This window comes from Equus quagga, chromosome 11, assembly GCF_021613505.1.
Source record: "Equus quagga isolate Etosha38 chromosome 11, UCLA_HA_Equagga_1.0, whole genome shotgun sequence".
In the NCBI taxonomy this organism is placed as follows: Eukaryota; Metazoa; Chordata; class Mammalia; order Perissodactyla; family Equidae; genus Equus; species Equus quagga.
The window spans coordinates 46,653,891-46,679,351 of record NC_060277.1 but is presented as its reverse complement, the minus strand read 5'-3'; the positions used below and the strand labels follow the sequence as shown (position 1 = coordinate 46,679,351).

General features: G+C 36.5%; 1 protein-coding gene across 1 annotated transcript in view; it reads right to left on the bottom strand.

Annotated features, from left to right (window-relative positions):
• The window catches only part of ME1 (malic enzyme 1), a 174,686-nt gene that overhangs the window by 39,459 nt on the left and 109,766 nt on the right, over window positions 1–25,461 (bottom strand). Inside the window, exon 7 of the mRNA XM_046675226.1 lies at window positions 7,491–7,600. Coding sequence (XP_046531182.1) covers window positions 7,491–7,600 — 110 coding nt within the window. The remainder of the gene's footprint in view (window positions 1–7,490; window positions 7,601–25,461) is intronic.

Sequence of the window (25,461 nt, the reverse complement as noted above, 5' to 3'; positions counted from 1 at the left end):
ATAGCTACATATATCTATATACATACAGATATATATACACACACACAATGTGTATATGGTGTGTATATATATATACACACAATGGAATATATATACATCTATATATAGCTACATATATCTGTATATATATACAGATATATATATATACACACACACAATGGAATATTATTCATCCACAAAAAAGAAAGAAATCCTACCATTTGTAACAATAGGGATGGACCTTGAGGGCATTATGCTAAGTGAAATAAATCAAACACAGAAAGACAAATACCGTACGATCTCACGTATTTGTGGAATGTAAAACAGAAACAAAAAACTCAACTCATTGATATAGAGAACAGATTAGTGACTGCCAGAGGAGGGGGCTGGGGAGTGGGGAGAATGAAGGAAGGCAGTCAAAAGGTACAAAACTTCCAGTTACAACATAAATAAGTCTTGGGGATGTAATGTACAGCATGGTAACTATAGTTAATACTGTACAGTATATTTGAAAGGTGGTAAAAGAGTAAATCTTAAAAGTTCTTATCACAAGAAGAAGAACTTGTAACTATGTGTGGTGATGGATGTTAACTAGAGTTATGGTGATTATTTTGCAATATATACATATTTCAAATCATTATGCTACACGCATAAAACTAATACAATATTATATGTCAATTACATCTCAATTTTAAAAATCAATAAATAAATATCCTTATACATTTGTTTTGTACCCCTTTATTTGCTCAGGATAAATTTCTAAAAATAGAATTATTGAATCAAAGATCTGAATGTTTCTAAAGTTTTTGACATATATTGTCTCCCCAAGAGTGGTACCAATTTACATTTTTATATTTCCACCATCACTGTATGAGAGTGCACATTTTCTTAAAATATCATTAATAGTTGGGATTATAATAAAATCTTTGCCAGCTTGATAGGGCAAATCAGTTTCTCACTTGTTTAATATGCTTTTTAAAACATAGTGGTGTGGTTAGAGACCAGCCCAGTGGTGCAGCGGTTAAGTTCGCATGTTCCACTTCTTGGCGGCCCGGGGTTCACTGATTTGGATCCCGGGTACAGCCATGGCACCACTTGGCAAAAGCCATGCTGTGGTAGGTGTCCCACATATAAAGTAGAGGAAGATGGGGATGGATGTTGGCTCAGGGCCAGTCTTCCTCAGCAAAAAGAGGAGGACTGGCAGTAGTTAGCTCAGGGCTAATCTTCCTCAAAAAATAAATAAATAAATAAATAAAACATAGCGGTGTGGTTAAACTTTAAAACTTGTTTTCTGGCCAATGGTATTCCTTCTTTTGTGAAATGTCTGTTCTACTATGTCTGATTTTGATCTTTTCAATTATCAAAGCATTTAATATAAGATTAGGCTACATTTACCTTATTTTAAAAAATCTTAACAATCAAACTAGTTTATTATGGCTAAAATTTCTATGTAAAACATTTAGGATGTCATGTTAGAGAACAGCCATTCCAGAGAAGCCATAATGAGAAGAAAAATCTCTTTTCGTAGCTAATTTTAAATGACTAGAGGATGAGACCTTATTCCTTTGATCTGAATTCGCTGAATTCTGATGGGCTCCAGATTATATAATTAAATGTCCAATTTCTTAATAGATTTAACTCGCACATTTTTTCCAGTTAAAAATAATTTATAATTAGAATGCATTAAGTTCTAAATAAATTTTGAACCAAAATCTCTATTACTTAAGATTATTTTAGATCGCTAATATAGTAACATTTTAAGTATTCTTTAAAATCAAATACTTCCATAAAATAATATCTTTAAATAACACATCTGTTAAAAAAAAAAAAGAAGTTCTCCCAAGGGTCCAGCATAAAAACATTTATTTACATGGTAAGGCTGTAATAGTTACATATTTATTTTTGTTGGCACTGGAATGCAATTTCTACACCCCCAGTGGGGAAAGTATTACATTTGTGGGCAAAATGGTAAAAACATAAGGTTAAAAAGGTAAAATAGAAACATATGGGGAAAATGTGTTACTAAGGACACTATTTTGGTATGGAGAAATGCACAAAACGGTTTAGTCATTTCTAGTCAGAACCCCAATAACTTGCCAAAAATTCTCTCTAGTCAGAGAGATTAGGACTATTTTTCTCAAAACTTTTTGTTGGCTATGGTAATATACTCCAAACTCCTACGTGCAAACAGGTAGACTATACGTGTGCAGATTATGTTTTAGGACAGATTAGTTGGGGTGACAAACGAGTTACTTAATGCCTCCGCTTTGCTGACCTGCTGGGGGGAGTACTCTGTGGATCCTGAGGGCAACTCCACATGAGTGCTCTTGCTCTTGACATGGCATCTGCCTCAAATTTCCTGTGCTCTTGACTTTAATTCTGATGCAACCCAGGTCTTGACCTCTAAATTTTCATACTTAGTTGATAGGAATTCTGACCCTAAATCCTAATTGCTCATTTTGTTTGATGATTTAGACTTAACATTCTCTTTCTTAAACTGAACTCTGATGCCTATTAATTCTGTATAATTATTGAAAACTATGTAATACTGGTCTTTAACATATATGGACATTTTTGTGGGACCCACAAAATCAAAAGATACAGAATATTAAAGAAAGGACATTATAGATTTGATCAACAGTTGACTGGTGCGTTTTCAGAGACCACTGCAAACTGAGTTGATGAGTGACTCAGAGACACTGATCTACAAAGCCTGTGTTTGTGGCATGGAAGGCACTTTATCATTACACATTGTATCTTCAACTTAGGGTTACAATCTCCTACCTTTCCAGTTCTTTATTCAATTACCCTCATTATCTCTACTCTTTAACCTCATGGGAACATCTAGGCCTTTTGTGCTATTTACCCATCCTTGTATCTTCACTTCCTTCCCTAATCAGCTTAGTGCTATGGTCATCACTTTAACTTGAGCTCTTATCTCATCGTTCTTTCTTTGACCAAATATAGTAAAATATCCAGCACAGATAAATCCAACTGCCCATCTCACCCATGGCTTTTCCTAAGCTCTTGAACTCAAGCTGCTCAGCCCGGTGTCATGAGATACTTGTGGTATTCAATTTCAACTGGATCCTCAGCACCCGTTACTGAACCCTTTTGGGTTTCACAGTCAGTTGCTCTCTAGTTCTCTACAGCACTTCTCTCAGACCTCCTTTATTCTCGTCAAACCTCTGGTCCTATGCCTTGTTTCAAAGAAAAAGATAGAAGCTATTACATAATTTTCTACTATAGATGAGAAATTAAAACTCAGAGAGGTTAAGTAAATCGATGAATGTCCACAGCTAGTAAGGGGCAAAGCAAATCAGTCTGACTCCAGAGTCCAGGATCTTAACATGTACATGTTAGAATGTCTCTCATGTTCTCTTTCTCAGTTACCCCCCTGCCATTCCTCCACTTCTTCCAGGCAAAACCCTAGGCTCTATCCTTGGCTCTTTCCTCACCTTAACCATCAACAACCAATCATCTGTCTATTTCTCTCTATCTTCACCAGCATTTTTTTAGAACAAGGCACAATCATCATGTAGGCAACAGCTTTTAAGATTTTATCTTTCCTTTTTCTCCCCAAAGCCCCCAGTACATAGTTGTGTATTTATTAGTTGTGGGTCCTTCTAGTTGTGGCATGTGGGACGCCGCCTCAGCATGGCTTGATGAGTGGTGCCATGTCCACGCCCAGGATTTGAACTGGCAAAACCCAGGGCCACTGAAGCGGAGCACGCGAACTTAACCACTCGGCCATGGGGCTGGCCCCACAACAGCCTTTAAATTTGCTCCATTCAATCTATTCTCTACACCACAAACAGTGTGAGTGATCTCTCCAAAATGCAAACCCACTTCAGCCAACCTAACTCCTTAGTTCAACTCTCACCAACTCTTGCAAACGCAATCCTTTAGACCAGAGCTCAGCAAACTCTTTCTATAAATGACCAGATAGTCAATAGTTTAGGGTTTGTGATCATATGGTGTCTGTTCCAGACTTAACTCTGCTGTTACAGCAAAAAAAGCAATCATAAACAACACATAAACAAATGGACACGCTGTGTTGCAATCAAATTTCACAAAAACAGACAGTGGGCTGGATTTGACCTATAAGCCATAGTTCGCCAGTCCCTGCTTTAGACATATTACACTCATTCATCCCGTTAACATTAAGTATCCTCCATGGGATAGGCACTGTGTTAACAATAAGGGATACGGTGATGTGCAAATCAGACATGGTCCTTGCCCTTCACAGAGCTTAAAATTTAGTGGGGTGGGAGACATTGATTTTTAACGTTACATAAATATATAATACTGCTACTGTGATAAGTGCCGCAAGGGAAAAATAAATAGTGCTCTGAAAGCCTATAATAGGTAGCTTTGACCTAGACACGGGGATCTGGGAGATTTTTCTGAGGAATGTCATGAGTGAGATGAGATCTGAAGAGGGGAGGAAAGAGTATTCGAGGAAGAGGGATCAGCATTTGGATAGACGCTGTAATAGGAAGAAGCCTGGCTCATTTCTGGACCTGAAAAAGGCTGCTATAGCTAGAATGGGAAAAATAACCAGGCTGGAGAGTGAGGTAGGAATCAAACCATGCATTTTTAGCCAAATTCAGGATTTTGATCTTTATCCCAAGTGCAGGGGAAAACCATCAAAGTATTCTGAGGAAGGGATGATATAACTAGATATCTATACCAAAAAGAAAACTTTGGCTTGTTCACCACTAAATCCTCAGCACCTAGTTCTAGCTCTGGCAAAGTGTAGCAATACTACTCAGAGAACAGACAAGAAGGGGAAGCAAGAGTAAATGCGGAAAGATTTCTTAGGAAAATATCCATTGTTTAGGAGAGATGATAGTAACTTACATTAGGATAATGGAGGAAAATCTATGGAAGACACAGATCTTTATGATAGAAAATCAGGAGGATTTAATGACAAACTGTATTGGGTAGGGAGAGGTGAAGAAGAGATATGAGGAATTCACTGAGAAGGAGAACACTGGAAGAAGGGCAAGTTTGGTGGGGAAATAAGAGTTTGATTTTGGGGAGGTTGAATATGAGATAACTTTGAGATATCCAAGGGGAGATTTTAAATTACCAAATGGTATACGGACCTGGAATTCAAAGACATCTGGGCTAGAGATATTAATCCGTTAATGGAATGTGTGGCCTTGGAGTATATATCTAAGAGGATACAATAGAACACAGAGAAAAGGGCCTGGGACTGAGTATTGAAGTGTTCTGTCATTTAACAGCTAGTCAGAAAAGGAGGAATCTGGAAAAAAAAAAAAAGTGAAAGTCCAAAGAGGTAGGAAGAAAGTCAGCAGAGTTCTGTGACATGGAAGTCAATAAAAGAGTATTTCAAGGAAGAAGGTGAGGTCAACCATGTCAAATGCTGCTGAGAATTCAAGTAAGATAAACACTGAAAAGTGGCCACTGGAATTAGTGAAATGGAAGCCATTTGTGATCTTCTCTCAAATTGCTGAAACTCATTATGGTCTTCCTCCTTAGGATCTCTGCCTGTGCACTTCCCTCCACCTGCCCTTAATGGAACAGGATCAGTAATATTCTCATGGCAAGGCTTCAGATGGGAGGAAGGGGTTCGATGGGTGTGGATCTAGAGAGGACTGAAAAAGAAGGGCTTAAAGAAGGAAAAAAAAACCAAACAGGTTACTTAGACAAAAGCAGGTAGCTAAGCATCTACAGTCAGTTAAAGACAAATATGAGGGGCCAGCCCGGTGGCGCAGCTGTTAAGTGCACACATCCCGCTTTGGCGCCCTGGGGTTGGCCAGTTAGGATCCTGGCAGCAGACATGGCACCACTTAGCAGCCAAGCTGTGGTGGGCGTCCCACATATAAAGTGGAGGAAGATGGGCATGGATGTTAGTTCAGGGCCAGTCTTCCTGAGCAAAAAGAGGAGGATTGGCAGCAGATGTTAGCTCAGGGCTAATCTTCCTAAAAAAAAAAAAAAAAAAAAGACAAATATGATTTGGAAATATCTTCTCCAATTGTTAGGCTGCCTTCTCATTTTGTTGATGGTTCCCTTTGCTGTGCAGAAGCTTTTTAGTTTGATATAGCTGACAGCAGGTTAATATCCAAAATATATAAAGAACTCATAAAACTCAACAACCAAAAAAATAAACAATGCAATTATAAAGTGGGCAAAGGATCTGAACAGACATTTTCCCAAAGAAGATATACAGATGGCCAACAGGCACATGAAAAGATGTTCAACATCACTAATTATTAGGGAAATGCAAATCAAAATTACAATGAGATATTACCTCATGCCCATCACAATGGCTATAATTAACAAGTCAGGAAATAACATGTGTTGGAGAGGATGTGGAGAAAAGGGAACTCTTATACACTGTTGGTGGGAGTGTAAACTGGTGCAGCCACTATGGGAAAAAGTATGGAAATTCCTCAAAAAATTAAAAATAGAGATACCATATTATCCAGCTATTCAACTTATGGATATTTATCCAAAAACCATGGAAATACTAAGTTGAAAAGATATATGCATTCCTAAGTTCATTGCAGCATTATTCACAATAGCCAAGACTTGGAAACAACCTGTGTCCATCAATGGATGAGTGGATAAAGAAGATGTAAAATATATACACAATGAAATGCTATTCAGCCATAAATAAAGATGAAATCTTGCCATTTGCAACAACGTGGATGGACCTTGAGGGTATTATGCTAAGTAAAATAAGTCACACAGAGAAAGTCAGATACCATACGATTTCACTCATAAGTGGAAGTAAACAACAACAACAAACACATAGATATAGAGATTAGATTGGTGGTTACCAGAGGGGAACAGGGAGGGAGAAGGGCAAAATGGGTAATAGGGCACATGTATATGGTGATGGATAGTAATTAGTCTTTGAGTGGTGAACACAATGTAGTCTACAGAGAAATAGAAATATACTAATGTACACCTGAAATTCATATAATGTTATAAGCCAATGTTACCTCAATAAAAAGAAAAATAGCAAAATGCAGTACATTGTATACACTGCAGAAATATAATGATGTACAGCTGAAATTTATATAATATTATAAACCAATGTTACCTCAATTAAAAAAAAGACGAATAGTAAAATGCAGTACCTTGTATACACTGCAGCTTTTGTTGGAGTGAAGCTTAGAAATCGTGGCTGATTGAGATAAAGGCTGAAGAGAGCAGTATTATGCTCTTATTTTTAAACAATGAACAATATATTTTCATACATTTCATTCTCTGTTTAGCCATAATCACTGAGGATTTTACAGATTTCAGGGAGCTCATTCTCTAGCTCATGGATAATATGGTACATTCTAGAGTCATAGAGTACTTTCCTCAAATATATGAAATTAAACGAGAAATAATGCATTAAGTCATCAAGAATAATCCCTGGCATTTCATAGATATCTAGCATATACTTACTGAATTTGAAGCATTATACCATTATGAACTAATTACAGGACAATAAGTTCTCGATCTATATGCAATAAAAGTTTTATTACCTTGTATATCATCATTGAATGTGCAATACTGGTTTTGATACTTGTTCAGGAGACGAAATGCATTTATATTGGCAAAGTCTTCAAACTGAATAAGGCAATTCATGCCATACCTATGGGATAAAACATTCACATTAGAAGAGGTTAATGAAATAACATTTAAAAATAAACCTTTAAAATTAACCTATAGAAAAGGCAAAACATTATTTTCTTTTGAAGTTCCTATCTTGCTACTTAGTATAAATATGTAATGCAATGTCTGTTCAGCAAATATTTACTGCATGCTTACTATAGAAAAAGCATTGTGTTGGCACTGTGAAATAATACAAAGAGGACAAATATGTGGTCCCTATCATCAAGGAATTTAAAATTTAGTGGAAACTAAAATATTACAAAATAAATGAAAAGTAATGTAAAAGTGGCATAAACAAGAAATGATACATGTTAAAAGCACAGATAGCTCACAGACCAGGTAGCAAATGAACTAAGTTTTAATAAATAGTTATAACAACAACAAACAAACACATAGAGACAGAGATTGGATTGGTGGTTACCAGAGGGGAAGGGCGACGGGGGAGAGAAAAAGGGATGATTAGGCACATGTGTGTGGCGATGGATAGTAATCTTTGGGTGGTGAACATGACGTAATCTACACAGAAATCAAAATATGTAACGATGTACACCTGAAATTTATAGAATGTTATAAACCAATGTTACTGCAATAAAAATAAATAAATAGTTATGATTTCAAAAGTAAAGATGTAGGATTGTACAGGCTGAGTAGACAGCAGAAGCAAAATAACTGCGGTGAAAATTGAGAAAGAAAAAATTCTTCAAAAAATGGACAGAAGCCCTATTTGGCTCTAATGTGGTGATACATGCAAGGATATAGTGAAAGACAAGGTCAGCATTTTATGCTGGAAACCCCAAAATTCTAGTCTAGAATTCTGGCTTTTGTTCTACATTCACGGCCAAACACTGAAAGGCTTTGAGCTTTGAAGTATACACAGTGGAATTTTATTTCTGATATTACCTTACTTGTCTGACCCTTTATTCACATGATCACACATCCACCTATCCATCCAAGGGAAGGAAAACTAACATTATTGATAACCCAAGTATCTGAGAGCTGCCAGGGAAAGCCATATGGCCATGAACATCCTTGCTACAACAGATTTATGGTCTCCGTCCTCGGCTGGACTCCCACTGCCACCCTAGTTGTGATCCTTTCATTAGCCCTTGGTCAGCTTCCATTTCTATTACACCCAATGGCTAATCCTAGCCTTCCCTAGGCTTTTTAAATCTTGACCTCTGCACTTGTCTCCCCCGTCTGGCACGGTGAGGGCATAATGCATGATCTCCCTCAGCTGTTCTGTCCCTCACTCCCATCTCTATCTTTGGCTCCACTCCTTAGGCATCAGTGGACAGGGTGCTCCTCTTCGTGTTAAAGGTAACTTACCACTGGTGCCCACATTCTCACCCCTTCCTTCTCAACCAGCTCCTCTCTTGTATTTACAACTCCTTTTTATCAACAAGTTCCTCCTCTTATCTGATAACTGAGTTTGAATCTCTGATTAAAGAGAGAAAGTTCTCTCTTGATCCCATGTTTTTTTCTATCCTTTCCATTTAATGTACCTGAAATAATAGTTCACAGTTGATCTCTTATTTACTTCTCAATCCCGTATAGTTTACCTTCTGCCCTCACAACTCTACTGGAATCACTGTTCTAAAGTTAAAGTATTTCCTGACTGAAAATCCAATGAACGCTGTTCTCAATCCTTAATTTATTAGAGTTCTTTGCTGCCTGGCCACTACTTCTGTTTGTCTTTTTTCTTGAAACTTCATTCTCTAGACTTCTGTGATATCATACTTTTCTACGCCTTCTCCTAAACCTCTGATCATTTATTCTTTTTCCCTTGTGGAATCCTTACCACTTAAACATTGGTGTTTCCCATGACTCTGTCCTTGGCCTACTGCAAATGGGGGGGTGTGTGTGTGTGTCTGTGTGTATCCTGATGGAATCTCAATCATACTAAGGGTTTGAATCACCAGCTATATACAATGACTCCCAAATGTGCATTTCTAGTCTACTTCTGTGAAATTCAGACTTGTATATCCCACGGCCAGCTGGATAATTTTATTTGAATGTACTTCAAATGGGAAAGTCCAAAATTAAACTCATTATATTGCCATAGTACCTACAAGTGCTCAACAAATATTTGTTGGATGAATGTAATTTTATATATTTTCTCATTTAATATCAAGGTACAGTTTTATAGATGAGGGAAGCCTTGGGCACCTGGTAAATTGGAGAGGGGAGACTGGCACTCCGATCTGCCTGATGATATGGTAGTCTGACGGTTCAAGTAAGCTTTGAGTTTATAACTGATTCTTTCCTATCATACTACAGATTATTATATATACCTTTAAGCATATACCTTTGAGTAACAAACACCAAGTTCCAAGACTAAAAATAAGGTCTCATACAATAGAAAGGTTTTATAAAAATTAACCAGAATAATAAACTAGTGAAAAGACTGAATAGCCTTTAGGCGCTACACTGCATTGCAAACCAGCAGTTAATACAAAGCTGCTGAGCAGAGGTCTGGTTTTTTAAAGTTCACGGAGGCCCTACCTCTTCATGGTGAAGTCTGTTTCCTTAAGACTTAAACCCACACCTTCTTGTAGATTACCTATTCTGTATGTCCAACCTAAATCTCTTATCTAAACTCAATCATTTTCATAGAACATTTCCAAAACCAAGGAAGACTCCTGACTCTCAGCTTCAACAAGTTTTTCTATATAAAAGCGTACATTTCCACGTGTCAGAGACCTTTCCTCCTAATTCACTCTTCCTAGCTTCACCTCTGTATGCCACACAGTTATGTCAGTGGCACACTCACCACCTCGCTAGACTCCCTTGTCCCCCTGCTCTCCCTCACTCTGAATAACTCCCGCACTCCACTTCGCACAGAAATCCACGCTGTGGAGTCTCAGCCAGGCCCTCAGTCAAGGCCTGCATTATCTGTTTTCATTGCTTATTGGTCCCCAACATGATCCCAAAGCAGCTTTTACAAACCTTTTTCCACTCTCCTTGTCCCACGAGCACTGAATCTCTTACCAGTCACTACCTCACTAAGATTAATGCAACTGAGTGAGAACAATCAGCTTTCTCAGTTCTCCTCCATGCTTAAAAATTTAAAAATCTTCGTACATCTACTTCTTTTCTTCTATTTCTGAGAAGTATTCTTGCCTCCTTGCTTCTGATTTCCCTACGGATCTTACTGCTTCAACTTTACCTCTCTATATTAACAGCTTCAATTTCTCCTTCTTCAGTGGCCCATTCCTGTCTCCAAGGATTCTCAGGACTCCTTGATTTTAAAACCACATCCCTTGACCAGGACAAAACCCAATCTATAGTTAGTTATCTTTCTTCCCTCCCATGACCGAACTTCTCAGAAGAGAGGGCAATAAACTTTCCCTCATTTCCCACTTCTTGTCAATATTATGTCTATTATTCAGAGTCTCAAACCACTACGTCCTGATATCACAACAGAGATGAGGTCTCTCTCTTTCTTCTGATCCAAGAAAATACTTTGTAAGTCAGTTATTTTTCTTCCATTGTGGTTATTTGTATATTATTGTATTTGTCCTTGGACTATCTTCTATAATTACCCAAAATTCACGAGTGAAAACTGGAATCTCAATTTATATTTGCATTTTTTTGATTACTAGTGAAGCTTGGAATCTTTTTCTATGTCTCTTGGTCATTTGTAATTCTTTCTGGAAGATTACACATTATTTGGTTCATTTCTCTATTATTAATGGTCCAATTCTATATTATTTCACATGAGCTCTTTACATATTAAGAATATTAACTTTTGTTATATATGTTGCATAAAGCTTCCCCACTCAAGTATACTATGCCATTGATCATTTATACAGTTCATTTATACAGTGTTCTTCTTTGTCTTTACAAAAGGAATTTTAATTTTTTAGGTAGTCAGATCTTTCCATCTTTTAATTTATAGTTTCTGCCCTTGATGGTATGCTTATTACAGTCTTTCCACATACATTTATTTAACTATTAATCAAAAATTTATGGGGCCGGCCCCGTGGCCAAGTGGTTAAGTTCAGGCGCTCCACTTCGGCGGCCCAGGGTTTCACTGGTTCGGATCCTGGGCACAGACATGGCACCGCTCATCATGCCATGCTGAGGCAGCGTTCCACATGCCACAACTAGAAGGACCCACAACTAAAATATACAACTATGTACTGGGGGGATTTGGGGAGAAAAAGCGGGAAAAAAAGGAAAAAAGAAGAAAAACAAAAAAAAGAAGATTGGCAACAGTTGTTAACTCAGGTGCCAATCTTTAAAAAAAAAAATTTCTTCTAACAATATCATGGATTTAGAAAATAGTTACCCTCTATGTCTGGTATTATTTTTACTGTTTGGATGTAGATTTTTTTTAAAAAGATAGATCAAAATTTCTGTTTTCTATATACTGCACCAAACTATGCCAGCACCATTTATTTAACAGTCCATCCTTTCCCCTCCATCACTGTAATCAGATACTATATTCTGATCCATAGTAGGGTTGGTTTCCATGCTTTTCTCTTTTATTTTAATACTGCTAATGACAACAAATATTTTTTCACTTTTAAGTTATATGTGTGTGTATGTATACACTCACTTATTCTTCACAACCACTCTATGAGGCAAGTACTGTTATTGCTCTCATTTTATAGAAGAGAAAACAAACACAGCATGTTAATACTACTTAGTAATTATGGTCTAATAGTAATGATTAGTCTACTCATCTCTCCATCCAGAAAAAAATGCCCCCCTGTTTTAATTACTATATTGTAAAATAACTTTAATGTTTATTAATGTTATTTATCTCTCATTCTTTTTAAGTACTTGCTTGGCTGTGGCAGTGTGTTAAAAACGGCTCTAGAATCAGAGCTCCTGGGATGAAATCGGGTCTTCCTCACTTATTCTGTATCCTAACTGTTTGTGCCTCTGTTTCTCCACTAGACAAAATGAGAATAATAGTGGCATATTGTCATAAATGTATCAGGATTAAATGAAGTGATAAACCAAAGTGCTTAGTGTGCAAAGACCAGCACATGAGTACTCTATCATCACTAGTTTTTTTTATTATTTAATAGCAACAATAGAAGACAGAGAAAGTCAAATAAGATCTTCAAAAGCTTAAGAGAAAATAACTGTTATCCTAGAATAGTAAATCTAGCAAAGCTATTCTTCAAGAGTAAGGTTAAAACAAAGATAAATAACAACCAAAAGACTTTTACTAAAGGAACTTCTAAAGGGAAGTTTCAGGAAGAAAGAAAATAATCCCAGAAAGAAGGTCTATGATATAATAAAACAGTAAAATATAAGTAAATACAAATTTTTTTTTATCCCTGTAAAATAGTAACACAAAGGATAAGGCTACTTCTGGCATGACAGAGTGAGCAGTCTGGCAAATTTATTCCCCAAACAGCAACAATACAGCAGGACAAATCCTTCAGAACAACCATTTCAGTGCTCTGGAAATCAACTAAAGGCAAAAAAAGCAAAAGTTTAAAAGTAAAGTCTAGGGGGATCAATTCTTAAAAGGAATGTAAAATTGTTATGCTCCTTATATATACGATGCCATTCTAGGAAACCCTTTAGCTAGCTTTATTAAAAATTACTAAAATAGTACTAAGAATGAGTAACATCATTTCTATGGTTATAAATTAGTACTTTTTTTAATAACCTTAGCAGAGAAACAAACTTTGCGGTAGCAACTGATTGCCCCAAACATAAATATCAGTGAATAATCTTCGCTGCTTCTCTGGTTTCTAAGCAGGCCGACAGAAAGCAAAGGCTGCATGCTTTTAGACAGTGCCCTCAGACGGTCTGTTCCTGGTGTGTCGTGCACTGGTGGTCAGCAGCATGAGATGATCTGTTATTACATTCAGAAGCAGCAGAACCCGTGGTTTCAGTGTATGAGGAGGAATCAGAGCCTTCTCAGTTCTATTCCCGGATCTACTGCTTACTTGGTCCTTTGGTTTTGGACTTGTTACAATTTCTCTGTGGTTAAAATGAAATCCCCACAGTATGGTTTGCCTTCAGTGTTTAGGACACAATGTGGTCAGGCTGTAAATTTATAAATGTTTTTTAAGTGAAATCTGGGAATAGGCATAGGTAGTAAAAAGGCGCAGAAGATACCTTATCATTTCCATAAGTTTATTTTAGAATTATCCTCTGGAGAATACTGCATATCAGTTTTAACTTCATGACTTTTCTTTACCTGATAGTTAACGCTAATTTGACTCTTAAAGAGTTAGTGAGATGCATCCTGAATCCATTTTGTGATACAAGCATCTTGCATCATATAATAAAAGAAAGCCATGTAAAGGATATTTTGTTTTAGGTTGAACCAGGCTTGTCACTATGAAATTATAAGTAATGGAACACAAGAAAGTTAGCCAATTCAATTCTACGTAACTATGAAAAGAACCTACTATTTTATGATCAAAATAGCACATAAAATAGTGGGTGTAAATGGTTTTAAAAGTTGACAGAAATACCACCCATAAAATTAATGTGTAAAAATTGCAGAGAATTTTCTCTTGTGGCATTGTTAAATCAGATGAAAACCTTATTACCATGCCTAATCACTACCTATCGCACTTCTAGAGTGCCAGGCACTGTGTTCCATACTTTATAGGGATTATCTCACTTAATTCTCTCAGTGACCCAGTGAAGAGGTGTTGTTATCCACATTACAGAAGAAGAAACTGGAGCTCAGAGAGACTAAGGGCCACCGTTGAGTTAATGCTGCTAATAAGTGGGAGGGTCTCGACTGACTCACAGGAGCCACGGTTTTAACTACTGTATATACTGGCTTCCACAGGGCACAACATCATAATCAAGTCAATGAAGCGAACAGTATATTGACAAAGTAAAGGACTGCACTGAAAAAATAAGAGAGTTCTAATTTTATCATAAAACTAGCAGGACAGCATTTGTATGCATTTACTATACTAGGCATTTTTATTATAGGAAGTATATGGGCAGATATTGGTGAAAACATTAGTCTTTCTTTGATTATAAACTAGCAAGAATTCACTATAACCAGGTCAACCAGGCACATTTGGATTTTCCCCAAGAGACTGGGTAAAATGGCTTTTTAGGATTTATTATACACATGGTACATGAAGCACTCAAGATCTAGAGCACGGTCGCTCCAGATACAATTAGAGATAATTTATTCCTAATTACTCATTTTGAATAATGTAACTGAGGTGTGAGGGTGCACCAAGAGTTGAGCAGCAAATAGGAAACATGGATCTTGCCCTTAAAATGCTTACAGTCTCACTGGGAAGACAAAAGATATAAGCATTTAATTTAAAGAAGATTCAAATTAAAAGCAAAATCAGCGTACACAAAGAGATCACTACAGGGTTTGGGGAAGACCACATGAATTAGGTGAGGCTTAAATTGGGCCCTTGGGTAGGATTCAAATGGGGAAAGGAGTAGGAAAGGGAATCAAATCATAGAGGTGTCACAGTTTGCTCTGGAGGACACTGAGGACATTTGGGGAACTTCAGAACATCAACGCTGGTTGCTGAGTTTACGAATAGTCTCGAATGCCAGGATAAGTAATTTGAAGTTGAATGAAGTTTTCTCTGGCCAAGAACCATTCAAATTTAATTCTTCCTTGTAGGTAAGAGTTAAGAGGAGAAATATGTTCACTCCTTTGTTAACTAACTGTACTATGGCTCCAGTTCCCGCTACTTTACTTCTGTATTATTTTGTAACATTTAGATATTCCTTTCATTTCTTTTACCATTCCTTCTATTATATTTTGCTGACACTTCTTTATTATTCTCTGTGACAGTGGAGATTATAAAGATTCAGCAGTAATCATACATTCTTTCATTCTTTTCCCCCTATAATCTTTCCCTTATCAAGTTCACCTATCCTTAGGGGTTCAGCAATCATATGTAGACAATGACTTCTAAGTCTATATCGCTGTTGCTGAGCTTTCAGAGAAACTCCAACTCAATGTTGTCAAAATGATATTCCAGAAAGAGTTGGAGAAATGTTACATTGTGAATCTTTTTTTTTCTTTAAATGAGGAATAAATGTTTAAGGTAATATTTTTATATATTGTCAATCATTCTTACTCAGTAATAGATTTCTGTAAAAGTATCTATAGTACCAAAAAACATCACAACTCTTTTCTATCAAGGGCAAGCAAGGAATCATAAGTCAAATGGAATCATTTTGTTTGGGTGTTGCCTGCTTCTCAAAAAAATAGCAGAGAGTTTGTGAGATTGTGATTTCCTTAATATTCAACAAATTCTGAAGCTGCATTTATAACTCAAGTTGGTATTTAACAGACTTTAGAAAAAATATTTAAAAATTACTTCTTGCCTCCAAAATTTTTCCCTTATGACTTTAACATGTAAACATAAAATTCCTAGAAATTCTGAATCTTTTCCTTATAAACTTATTATCCAAACTTTTCCCATTTGCATCACTGGCACCGCCAATGTCAACACGCTATAATCATGTTTTATGTTCCTTCTACCTTACATGCTAGTGGTCAAGTTCTGTTATGCCTTCTGATACGTCTTTCACATTAACTGTGCCTCGATTCAAGTTCAGGCTCTTTGGACCACATGATGGCAGTAGTACTGCAATCTGCTAATTAGTCTCCTTGCTTTTGTATTCCTCCCCACTGAGTATCATTTACACAATAAAAAAATGTTGTCATGCTATTTAACAGCAGGTCCTATGTAACAAGATCTGATCTAACCTTATCTTCTGCTATTCTCAAAAAGAAACCTTATCCTTCTTTTCTTCCCTTATTTATTCATTTACCAAATAATATACTGAGCACCTACTAGGAGTCAGGAATTGTTCTAGGTGAGCTGACACATTCCTGCCCTCATAGAGCTTACAGTCTTGTGAAGGATGCATAAATAGGAGATTGTAATGCAGTGTGATAAATGCTATGATAGAGGAAATTCAGGATGCCACAATACAGAGGAGAGGCACCTATCCAGAATTAAGGGGATTAGTAGAGACTTTCTAGAGGAAGCTAAAGCCTGAAGGATGAGGAGTTTGCCAAGTTAAGAGGAAGGGAAAGAATTTGTGAGGCAGAGGGAATACACTCAAACGCCTAGAGTTAAATAAATAAATGGCATTTTCGGGAAACTAAAATAAATTATGACTGAATCACAGGGTTTGAAGGGAAAGAGATAAGAATTAAGGCTAGAGGGGTAAGCAGGGCCAGATTATGCAGGGCCTCTAATCTGTGTAAAGGGGTTTGTACTTCATCCTAAGCATAGGACACTACACAGGAGTGTGACACAATCAATTTGCATTTTAGACGAACCCTGTGCAGTCAGGATGACAAATGGATTTGAGAGGGACAGGACTAGATGTAGGAAATTTATTTAGCAGACTGCTGCAAAACTCCAGGCCTGCATCTGGAAACAAGAATGGGGACGAGGAGACACAGATGGATTTCAGAAATGTTTAAGACAGAACTGACAATATTAGGTGAAGAGAAGTAGATGATGAGAGAGAAGAAATCAAGGATGAACTCCAAGTTTCTGGCTTGGGCAACTTGGTAGAGGATGGAGATATTAAAAAATAGGAAACCTCAGGAGAAGCAGCAGGTTTGGTAAGGAAGATCATGATTTCAGTTTTGGACATCCTGCTTCTGAGTGACCTGAGAGATATACAAGCGAAGGAAGTTGTCATGAGAAATCAAGGTGTGTGACTTTAGTTTTTCAGTCTTAACAGGTGCAGGTGAAGACAAGGCCCATGAATGGGTATCTAAAGTGATATGGTACTAAAGGCCATTAGAAATGAAGATCTTAAGAACAAGAAAGGCCAATGTCCAAGGAAAGGTCATCCAAGTGGAAATTAAAGTGGGTTGAGATCAAGACTTTGAAAATGGCTAAGAATCAGGGGAGAGTAGTTAAGAAATTGGGATAAGATAGATATGTGACAAACCTAATGGACATAAACATCAAAGAAGTGGCGGGGGTGCTTACATAAGGGTGGAGTACTAATAGTCTGACAGGGACAGAGGGGAGCCAACACTGATCTCATCTCCCAACTCTAAAACACTGTGGAGATCAATAAGGATTACCATTTGAAAGCGCTATAGGAAAAGTGGAGGTCTTAAATGAGAGCCATGATTCAGTAAAGCAAGGAGGTAAACAGAACATCCAGTGAGGAACTGAGGATGTAAGACAGCCATTTATTAAGGATAGCCTTCCAAAGGCCTCGTGGAAAGGTTTGAGAGGGAGGGGAGTTTTGAGAGTTTAGTTTAAGGGAGATGAAACATAAAACATGAAGTACAAAAAAGCACATAGTATGTGAAAGAGTATATGGAAATAGACAAATGACAAGTTACTTTTACATTTTAACAGGAGACCAAGGATAGCAATAACTTAAAGCAAGATTTTCTAAGAATTATGTCTGGAAGCCACCTGATAGACTGCAAAGGTGGTGTGAGGGGAGATGAGTATATAGGATGGGGAAGGCTGCATCCTGGTCTCTAAGAGTTGAAGGTAGCCTGGGTACACGCCCAAATCCTCAGGGCAGCTTGGGCTCTAAAGGACTGATCTGTGCTTCAACATGCAATGTACTTCGATCTTCCATTTCTAGTCTGCACAGTCTCTCATGCCAGAACGGCTTCATATAAAAAATTTAGAAAATGCTTTTATAAACTCCATCTGCAAACTTTCCATAGAGAATTAAAGGTCTCCTCAAATGCATGTTCCAGTAATTACCTTATCCCCAACCTCAATCATCTCATTTACTTCTGTAATTTAAATCACTAAATCTATGTCTCCCTCTCAATTTCGTCTAGATCAAACTGTTTATTTCTAAAAGCCATCAACTTCCACAAAACACTAGGGATCAAGTTTTGAGCAGCAAAGAGAATTGTATGTTATTTTGCTGTAGATTATCAGAGTCACAAAATTTTTGAGCTAGAAAGGTCCCTAGACACCATTTAGCAACAAGTAATGCCCAGGAAGGTTAAGTAATACCCAAGATTACAGGAGCAGACAGAGGGAGTACTGCCACCTAAGAGAAAAGCCAGAAAGGCCAAGTGCAGGGCCATTTATGCTGTCAGCAGGCTTTTTTGATGTGGGAAAATATCTTCCAACTTATTTCCGGCTATAAAAATACAGAAAATTTTCAGAGAAATTTGTCAGAATTTACATACTCAAATGAATATGAATGCTACCCTTCAGAGTGCAGACCTTCAGACGATGTCTCTATTCAGTGATGCTACAACTGCTCAGCTACTTGCAAAGTGTGTTTAAAATAAGTTTCATTGCTTTATAGTTTTAACTTGTAGATAATTTTCTTCCCTCTTTCTTAAATAGCAATAATTGATTCGAACAAATATTTTGTGAACAAGAACAAGATCCAAATGCTGCCTGGGATCAATATTGTCATTCTGACTATTCTCAAGAATCAATATCAGCCTCAAAGGATTTTTCTTAAATGCCATCATTGTGATACTTAAAAGAATTGCTGCAGGTTCTGAAGATAATCTTCAAAGAGGTATTCCCAAAGCACTGTGAACACGAGCCGTAGTCCCTGTACAGAGTTCCGGGGTATCACTTCGGAAGCGATAACACTCCTTCGCATCTAACTTAGTTTAAAAAAATCAATCACATTATTTTACAGTGAAACCTGAAAATCAAAGCAAAATGAAAAAGGACTTTGCATGTATAATACTTAAAATAAAAACTTTGAAAGATGATATCCATTCTTATGACACTGAATAGTAGAAATCTATGCATATTATTCAGGAAAAATCTGAGACCCATACATTTAGAAATAGCTGAAGGCACAAATCGGATGTGAATTACAAATCTGGCCTCTCTGACACAATCATCTGGACTAATGTCAAAGTTTAAACAGGACAAAACATGATGTAGTTCTAAGAACTGTTTTGACTTCCCTTTGGATTAAACCCTTTGTTAAATGATTCTGATACTTTTTTGAATTAACAAGTCCATTTATATTTGCGTCTAAATTTTCATGAACGCAATTCTGTCTCTGCTAAACTGACATATTTCTGAAATCTGATTAACAAAGCTATCTTTGTGATGGATGGGTGATTTTAGGTAGTTTACCGAGTTTACTCCTACAGGGATGTATGGAAGTATGATAATTTATCATTTGTAAACTAATAATTTTATTCTAGTATCACTGAGAAATATAAGCCAACACAAGTAATTTCTATGCTAAAACAACACTTACAGAAAAGAACACTTAAAATGAAGTTAATAATCCCAAGGCCTGCAATCTAATTACCTGGATTGGAGTTCTGCCTCTTCACCTACAAATTGAGTGTTTTGGCTCAAATTCTGAGTCTTTCCACTACCCTTCTGAGAACTCCTTTTGAAATTCTAAATTAATAAAAAGAAGTGGAAAAATATACTCAACAGAAGTCAGATTAACAACCCAGGCCACCTATTATTATGCAAAATATTCAGGTTATGAAAAGTCTTACTCTGTTACTAATCTGATTAGTAAAAGTGAGGAAATAAAAATCTGATAATTCTGCTCTCAGTGCAGTCCAGAAGGAGAACAGTTGTAGCCTCTTTGCTGAGAGATTTCTGAATGAAACTACGAGTACGATATGAGGCACATACCCATGACAAGGTGTATACATTTTGCATTGTCCAGATGGGAATATTTTGGTCCACCTGTTTTCCATAGATGTGCAAGAAACACAACCTCTGAAGAAGGACAATTATGGTCATGTTTGTAAGAGTATTGGAATTCCATTCTCACTTGTGAGCAATATTAGACTGATAAAATAAGGTCAAGAGAAATACTGAATCAATTTCTCATATCTTTTTTCTTTTTACGTATACACATAAATATTGTATATATGTGATACACTTCACCACTGATAATCCATTGGGGAATATTTTGGGAACAGGAACACAGATACATGATAACTGATAACCTTTCATAACAAGCCAATAGTTTGAACATTCTCCTCAAAGAGCCTAACTGACCAATTCAAATGTTGCATTCTTCTTTTTGTTTTTCGTACTCCACTGGTTTTATACTGAACAATGAAACTGCCAAAAGGTGGAACGTTCTTTAGAAAAGAGAAAATAAAGAAAGTGACTGGAAAATCTAAATTATTGAATAATAAATAACAAAATCTATAAAGCCACCTAGATAAATGATGAGGTACTGTAATAGTTTTGTTAGGCTGACTTTTTCTGTGCCTTGCTTTCCTTAAAATCAACTTTAACGATTTACATACAATAAAAAGCACCATTTTAGGTCAATGATTTGATTAGTTTTGATAAATGTACACTTGTGTAACCACCTCTACAAGTAAGATATAGAACGTTCACAACACCCCAAAAAACTCTGTTGTATCCATTCTGGTCAATCCGCAGCCCAACACTGGCCCCAGACAACCACTGATCTATTTTCTATCACCAGAGATTAGGTTTGCCTTTTATAGATTGTCATATAAATGGAATAATATAAATAAAACCTTTTACATTTGGCTTCCATTTCTCGGCATGATTTTGAGAGATTCATCCATGTTGTTGCATAAATTAACAGTCCCTTTTTATCGCTGAATGGTATCTCATTATATGGCTCTGCCACTATTTGGGCATATTGTGACATCTAGAAATTTGCGTCAACGGGCATTTGGGTTGACTCCAGTTTGGGGATATTACAAATAAAGCTGCTATGAATATTTATAAATTTTCATTTCTCTTTTGAAAATAACAAGGAATGAAATTGGCTTGGTAGTATGAGAAGTATATAAACATATACTTATATACATATTTATAGGAATATAACTGCTGAACAGTTTTCCAAAGTGACTGCCATTTTATATTCCCACCAGCCAAGTATGAGTTCCAGTTTCTCCAAATGCTCACCAACACTTGCTATCATTAGTCTTTTTAATTTTAGCCATCTAATGAGTGTGTAATGGTATCTCACTGTGATTTTAATTTGCATTTCCCTGACGATTAATGAGCTTACATGTGCATAGTGATCATTGTGAAGTGTTGTTTCAAATCTTTTGTTCATTGTAAAAACTGGGTTCTTTGTCTTATTATAGAATTGTAAGAGATTACATATATAATATAATATATATTACATATATAATATATATTATAATATATATATAATATAATATATATGTATTATATATATATATTCTGGATAGAAGTCATTCATCAGATATATGTATTATGACTATTTTCCCCAATCTGTGGCTTACCTTGTCATTTCCTCAATAGTGTCCTTTGAAGAGCAACAGTTTTTAATTTTGTTGAAGTCCAATTTAACAATTTTTTCTTTTATGACTTGTGCTTTCTGTAAGAAATGTCTGCCAAACCCAATGTATGCTATATTGTCTTTTAAAAGTTTTATAGTTTTAGTTCTACATTGAGGTCTATGATCCATTCTGAGTTAATTTTTGAGGGGTAAGTGTGAGATAAGGGTTAAGGTTCATTTTTTTCCTTGTGGATATCTAATCATTCCAAGACTATTTCTTGAAAGAACTATCCTATCCCCACTGAATTACCTTGGTACTTGGTACCTTATCTAGGATCAATTAACCATATATACATGGGTCTACTTCCGGATTTGCTATTCTTTCCCACTGATCTATTCTGTTTTATTGTTCTATTATCTCTTACCAATGTCACACTATCTTGATTTACTGTATCTTGAATTGCTGCCCTCTTCTGCTTCTCAGATGAGCATTAAGGTCTGAAGGATTCCCCACCCAATCCTTCTCTTTCTCTGTTTATGTTTCACAGGCGTAACCCCCAATACACCTCTCATACTTCAACTCTATCCCAGGCACTACTTCAAGGAGAACTCACACTTCTATCACAATTGAATGGATTAGAACTCCAGCCTCTGCTGAATCATACTGCTTGGATTTGTATCCCAGCTCTACTTGTTACCTCTGGACTTTGGGCAGTTTATTTAATTTCCCTATACCTCAGTTTCTTCATCTTTAAAATGGGAATAATAATAATAGTACCTACCTCACAGGTTTGAGAGATTAAATTAACATAAGCCCTTGAACAACCCCTGGCATATTAGCACTCAATAAACCTCGGCTATTGTTTGCCCAGTGTCATTTCCTTATTTATCACAAGGGTTGTGATTAAGCTTCAGGATATAAGAAACTATGACTGAGTAAGCAATGACTGGAGACTATCTATGGGTCTTTTCCTTAGATATGTGTGTATATTCAGATAGGTATAATTGTAGCACGTGGGTAAATGGAGGGTGACCTCAAAATACTCAGTGAGAATAAATAGTCCTGATCTGATTATCTTTGTTACTGATTAATCTATATTCTAAAACTTCTCTCTCTATTTTTGTGCTTGATACATATTTTTTTGCTTATAAAAAATTACATATGCAGGTAACATAGGAATAGGAATACTAACTGTAACACTTGAGGAACATTCTTAGAAAGCTTTGATTAAATGCTTTGTCTGCCATAAAGTCTGGCATACCTTTGGATTTCACAGTCTATAGACTCCATAGCCTTGAGACTGCTCTATTAGTTTGCTTCAGGGGAGGTATAAAGAACCAGTCAAACAATATCATAAAATTTTCCCAAGACACTGAAGAAATCAAAATATAGCCATTCTTTTTTAAATTGACTCTTTTTCCCTGAAATCATTCTCCCAGAAATACCCACCATTTCCTCCTTTTTTCATTGACAATTTTCTAAACCTCAGAATAATTACAGTCCAAAATGAATCTACCTATGAAGAAAGAACAGGAAAGTTCAGTAACTAATGCATTCTTCTTGCACTCTTGTCCTCGGAGACCAGGTTAATGAGAATTTGGAAGAGCATTAAGTCTTTAAGAATGACCCAGTCAAACATTATTGTAATGAGATTCTATCCCCTATCTTCAGTTTTACAACCAGGAGTTTGGCCAAATGTAAACTTCCAGAATAAGCAGATGCTTGTAAAAATAAAAGTCTCCATTAACTTTTTGAAGTACATTTTCTGTCTCATTCCAAAATTCAGCAAGAACAATAACCTCTGTACTGTTCCAAAACCCCATGTGAAATACAGAGCCAGAGGTCTGGGCCTATAGATCTCCGTAATGCATTTATGCAGACAGATCATATATTCTATTCTTTAATCCACTCAGTGGAAAGAAAAAACAAGACAGTGCATCAAAAAGTGATGCTGGCGCAAGTAGTAGGAAGAAAAAAAGATTTGTACTGTCTTATCAGTAAAATGAGTGATATTTCCATACTCCAATTGATTTGCATAATAAATTCCTATTTGGTTTTCTAGACATAGATACATATTATTAAAATATATTTCTTATCAGACTATGTCTGCTCTTACATATCTTCTAAATTACCATGCTTCATTTCTTTTTATAGTTGTTAGCTAAACTCCAGAACAGATCAGGTTCCAGATTTCTGGGTAAATGATCAAAATCCCTCTTCTCTCTAAAACCCTCTCAAAATTAAAAAACCAGGGGCCGGCTCCATGGCCGAGTGGTTAAGTGTGCACGCTCTGCTGCAGCAGCCCAGGGTTTGGATCCTGGGCACGGACATGGCACCACTCGTCAGGCCACATTGAGGCGGCGTCCCACATCCCACAACTATAAGGACCTGCAACTAAGATATACAACTGTGTACAGGTGGGGTGTGGGGAGATAAAGCAGAAAAAAAAAAAGATTGGCAACAGTTGTTAGCCCAGGTGCCAATCCTTAAAAAAAAAAAAGAAGATTGGCAACAGTTGATAGGCTAGGTGCCAATCGTAAAAAAAAAAAATTAAAAAACCAAAAACCTGGATTTTTTTATGCAGCAGAAATCCTATCTAATTATTATACTTTCCTCTGGTCAAAGTGTCACTACATCCTTCAGTGATCAGAAACATCTGAGAAACTGGGTTTCTCAGAACTTTGTGCCATATAGTATGTTAACTGAGATTCTGCAAAAATAGCAATCCTTGTCCAAATGGTTTTAAGAAACTCTTGGCAAGGAGTCGGCCCGGTGGCATAGTGGTTAAGTTCACGTGCTCTGCTTTGGTGGACCAGGGTTCACAGGTTTGGATCCTGGGTGTGGACCTACACACCACTCACCAAGCCATGCTGTGGCAGCATCCCACATACAAAATAGAGGAAGATTGCTACAGATGCTAGCTCAGCGCCAATCTTCCTCACCAAAAGAAAAGAAAACAAAGAAAAGAAAAGAAACTCTAGGCAAAACAAAATAAAACAGGTTTCTTCACTCAGCATTTGAGTTCTCAGAACTCAAACATGCTATTGCAAACCGACAATCTCTGAGAAGAGGATGCATAATATGTGGAATTTATCATTCTTATTTAACTAGGAAGTATCTTTTCACAGCCTAAAAAGAGTTGCAAAAAATACTGAAAGACCTGGCACATGCAACTATTAACACAGGGTAAGAAAGGTTCTAAGTTGTTCAACAGTTTATAATATAGATCAAACTTGTAAGAGTTAATTATTTTTCTATACTAATAAATAAATTAAGGATGTCGTTTTTTGGAGTGAAAAATTTTTAAAGTCAAAACAAGGTATATGTATCATCAAAGCCAACAAATTGAGTTAATCTCAAACAAGGAGAAGTTTATGGCCACGCTAAGAAGTAAAAAGAAACCTAACAAGGGATCCTGCACAAAATTTCAGGAAAGGACCTTTGACTTTGTGGCAATACAAAACAAAAAGGTCTTCAGAAGGAATAAGCTCATGAATTGGGGATATTCCTATCTCAGTATTATTTATTGATACAGCTCTAACTCTTTTCAAAGCTGGACTTATTAAATAGCAAGAAACTTCACAAGTTTCCATACAATTGAAAAGGGGTAAAAATTTTAAAAAGAAGTCAGTCAAATGACGATTTATAGACATAGTTTAGGAATGCAC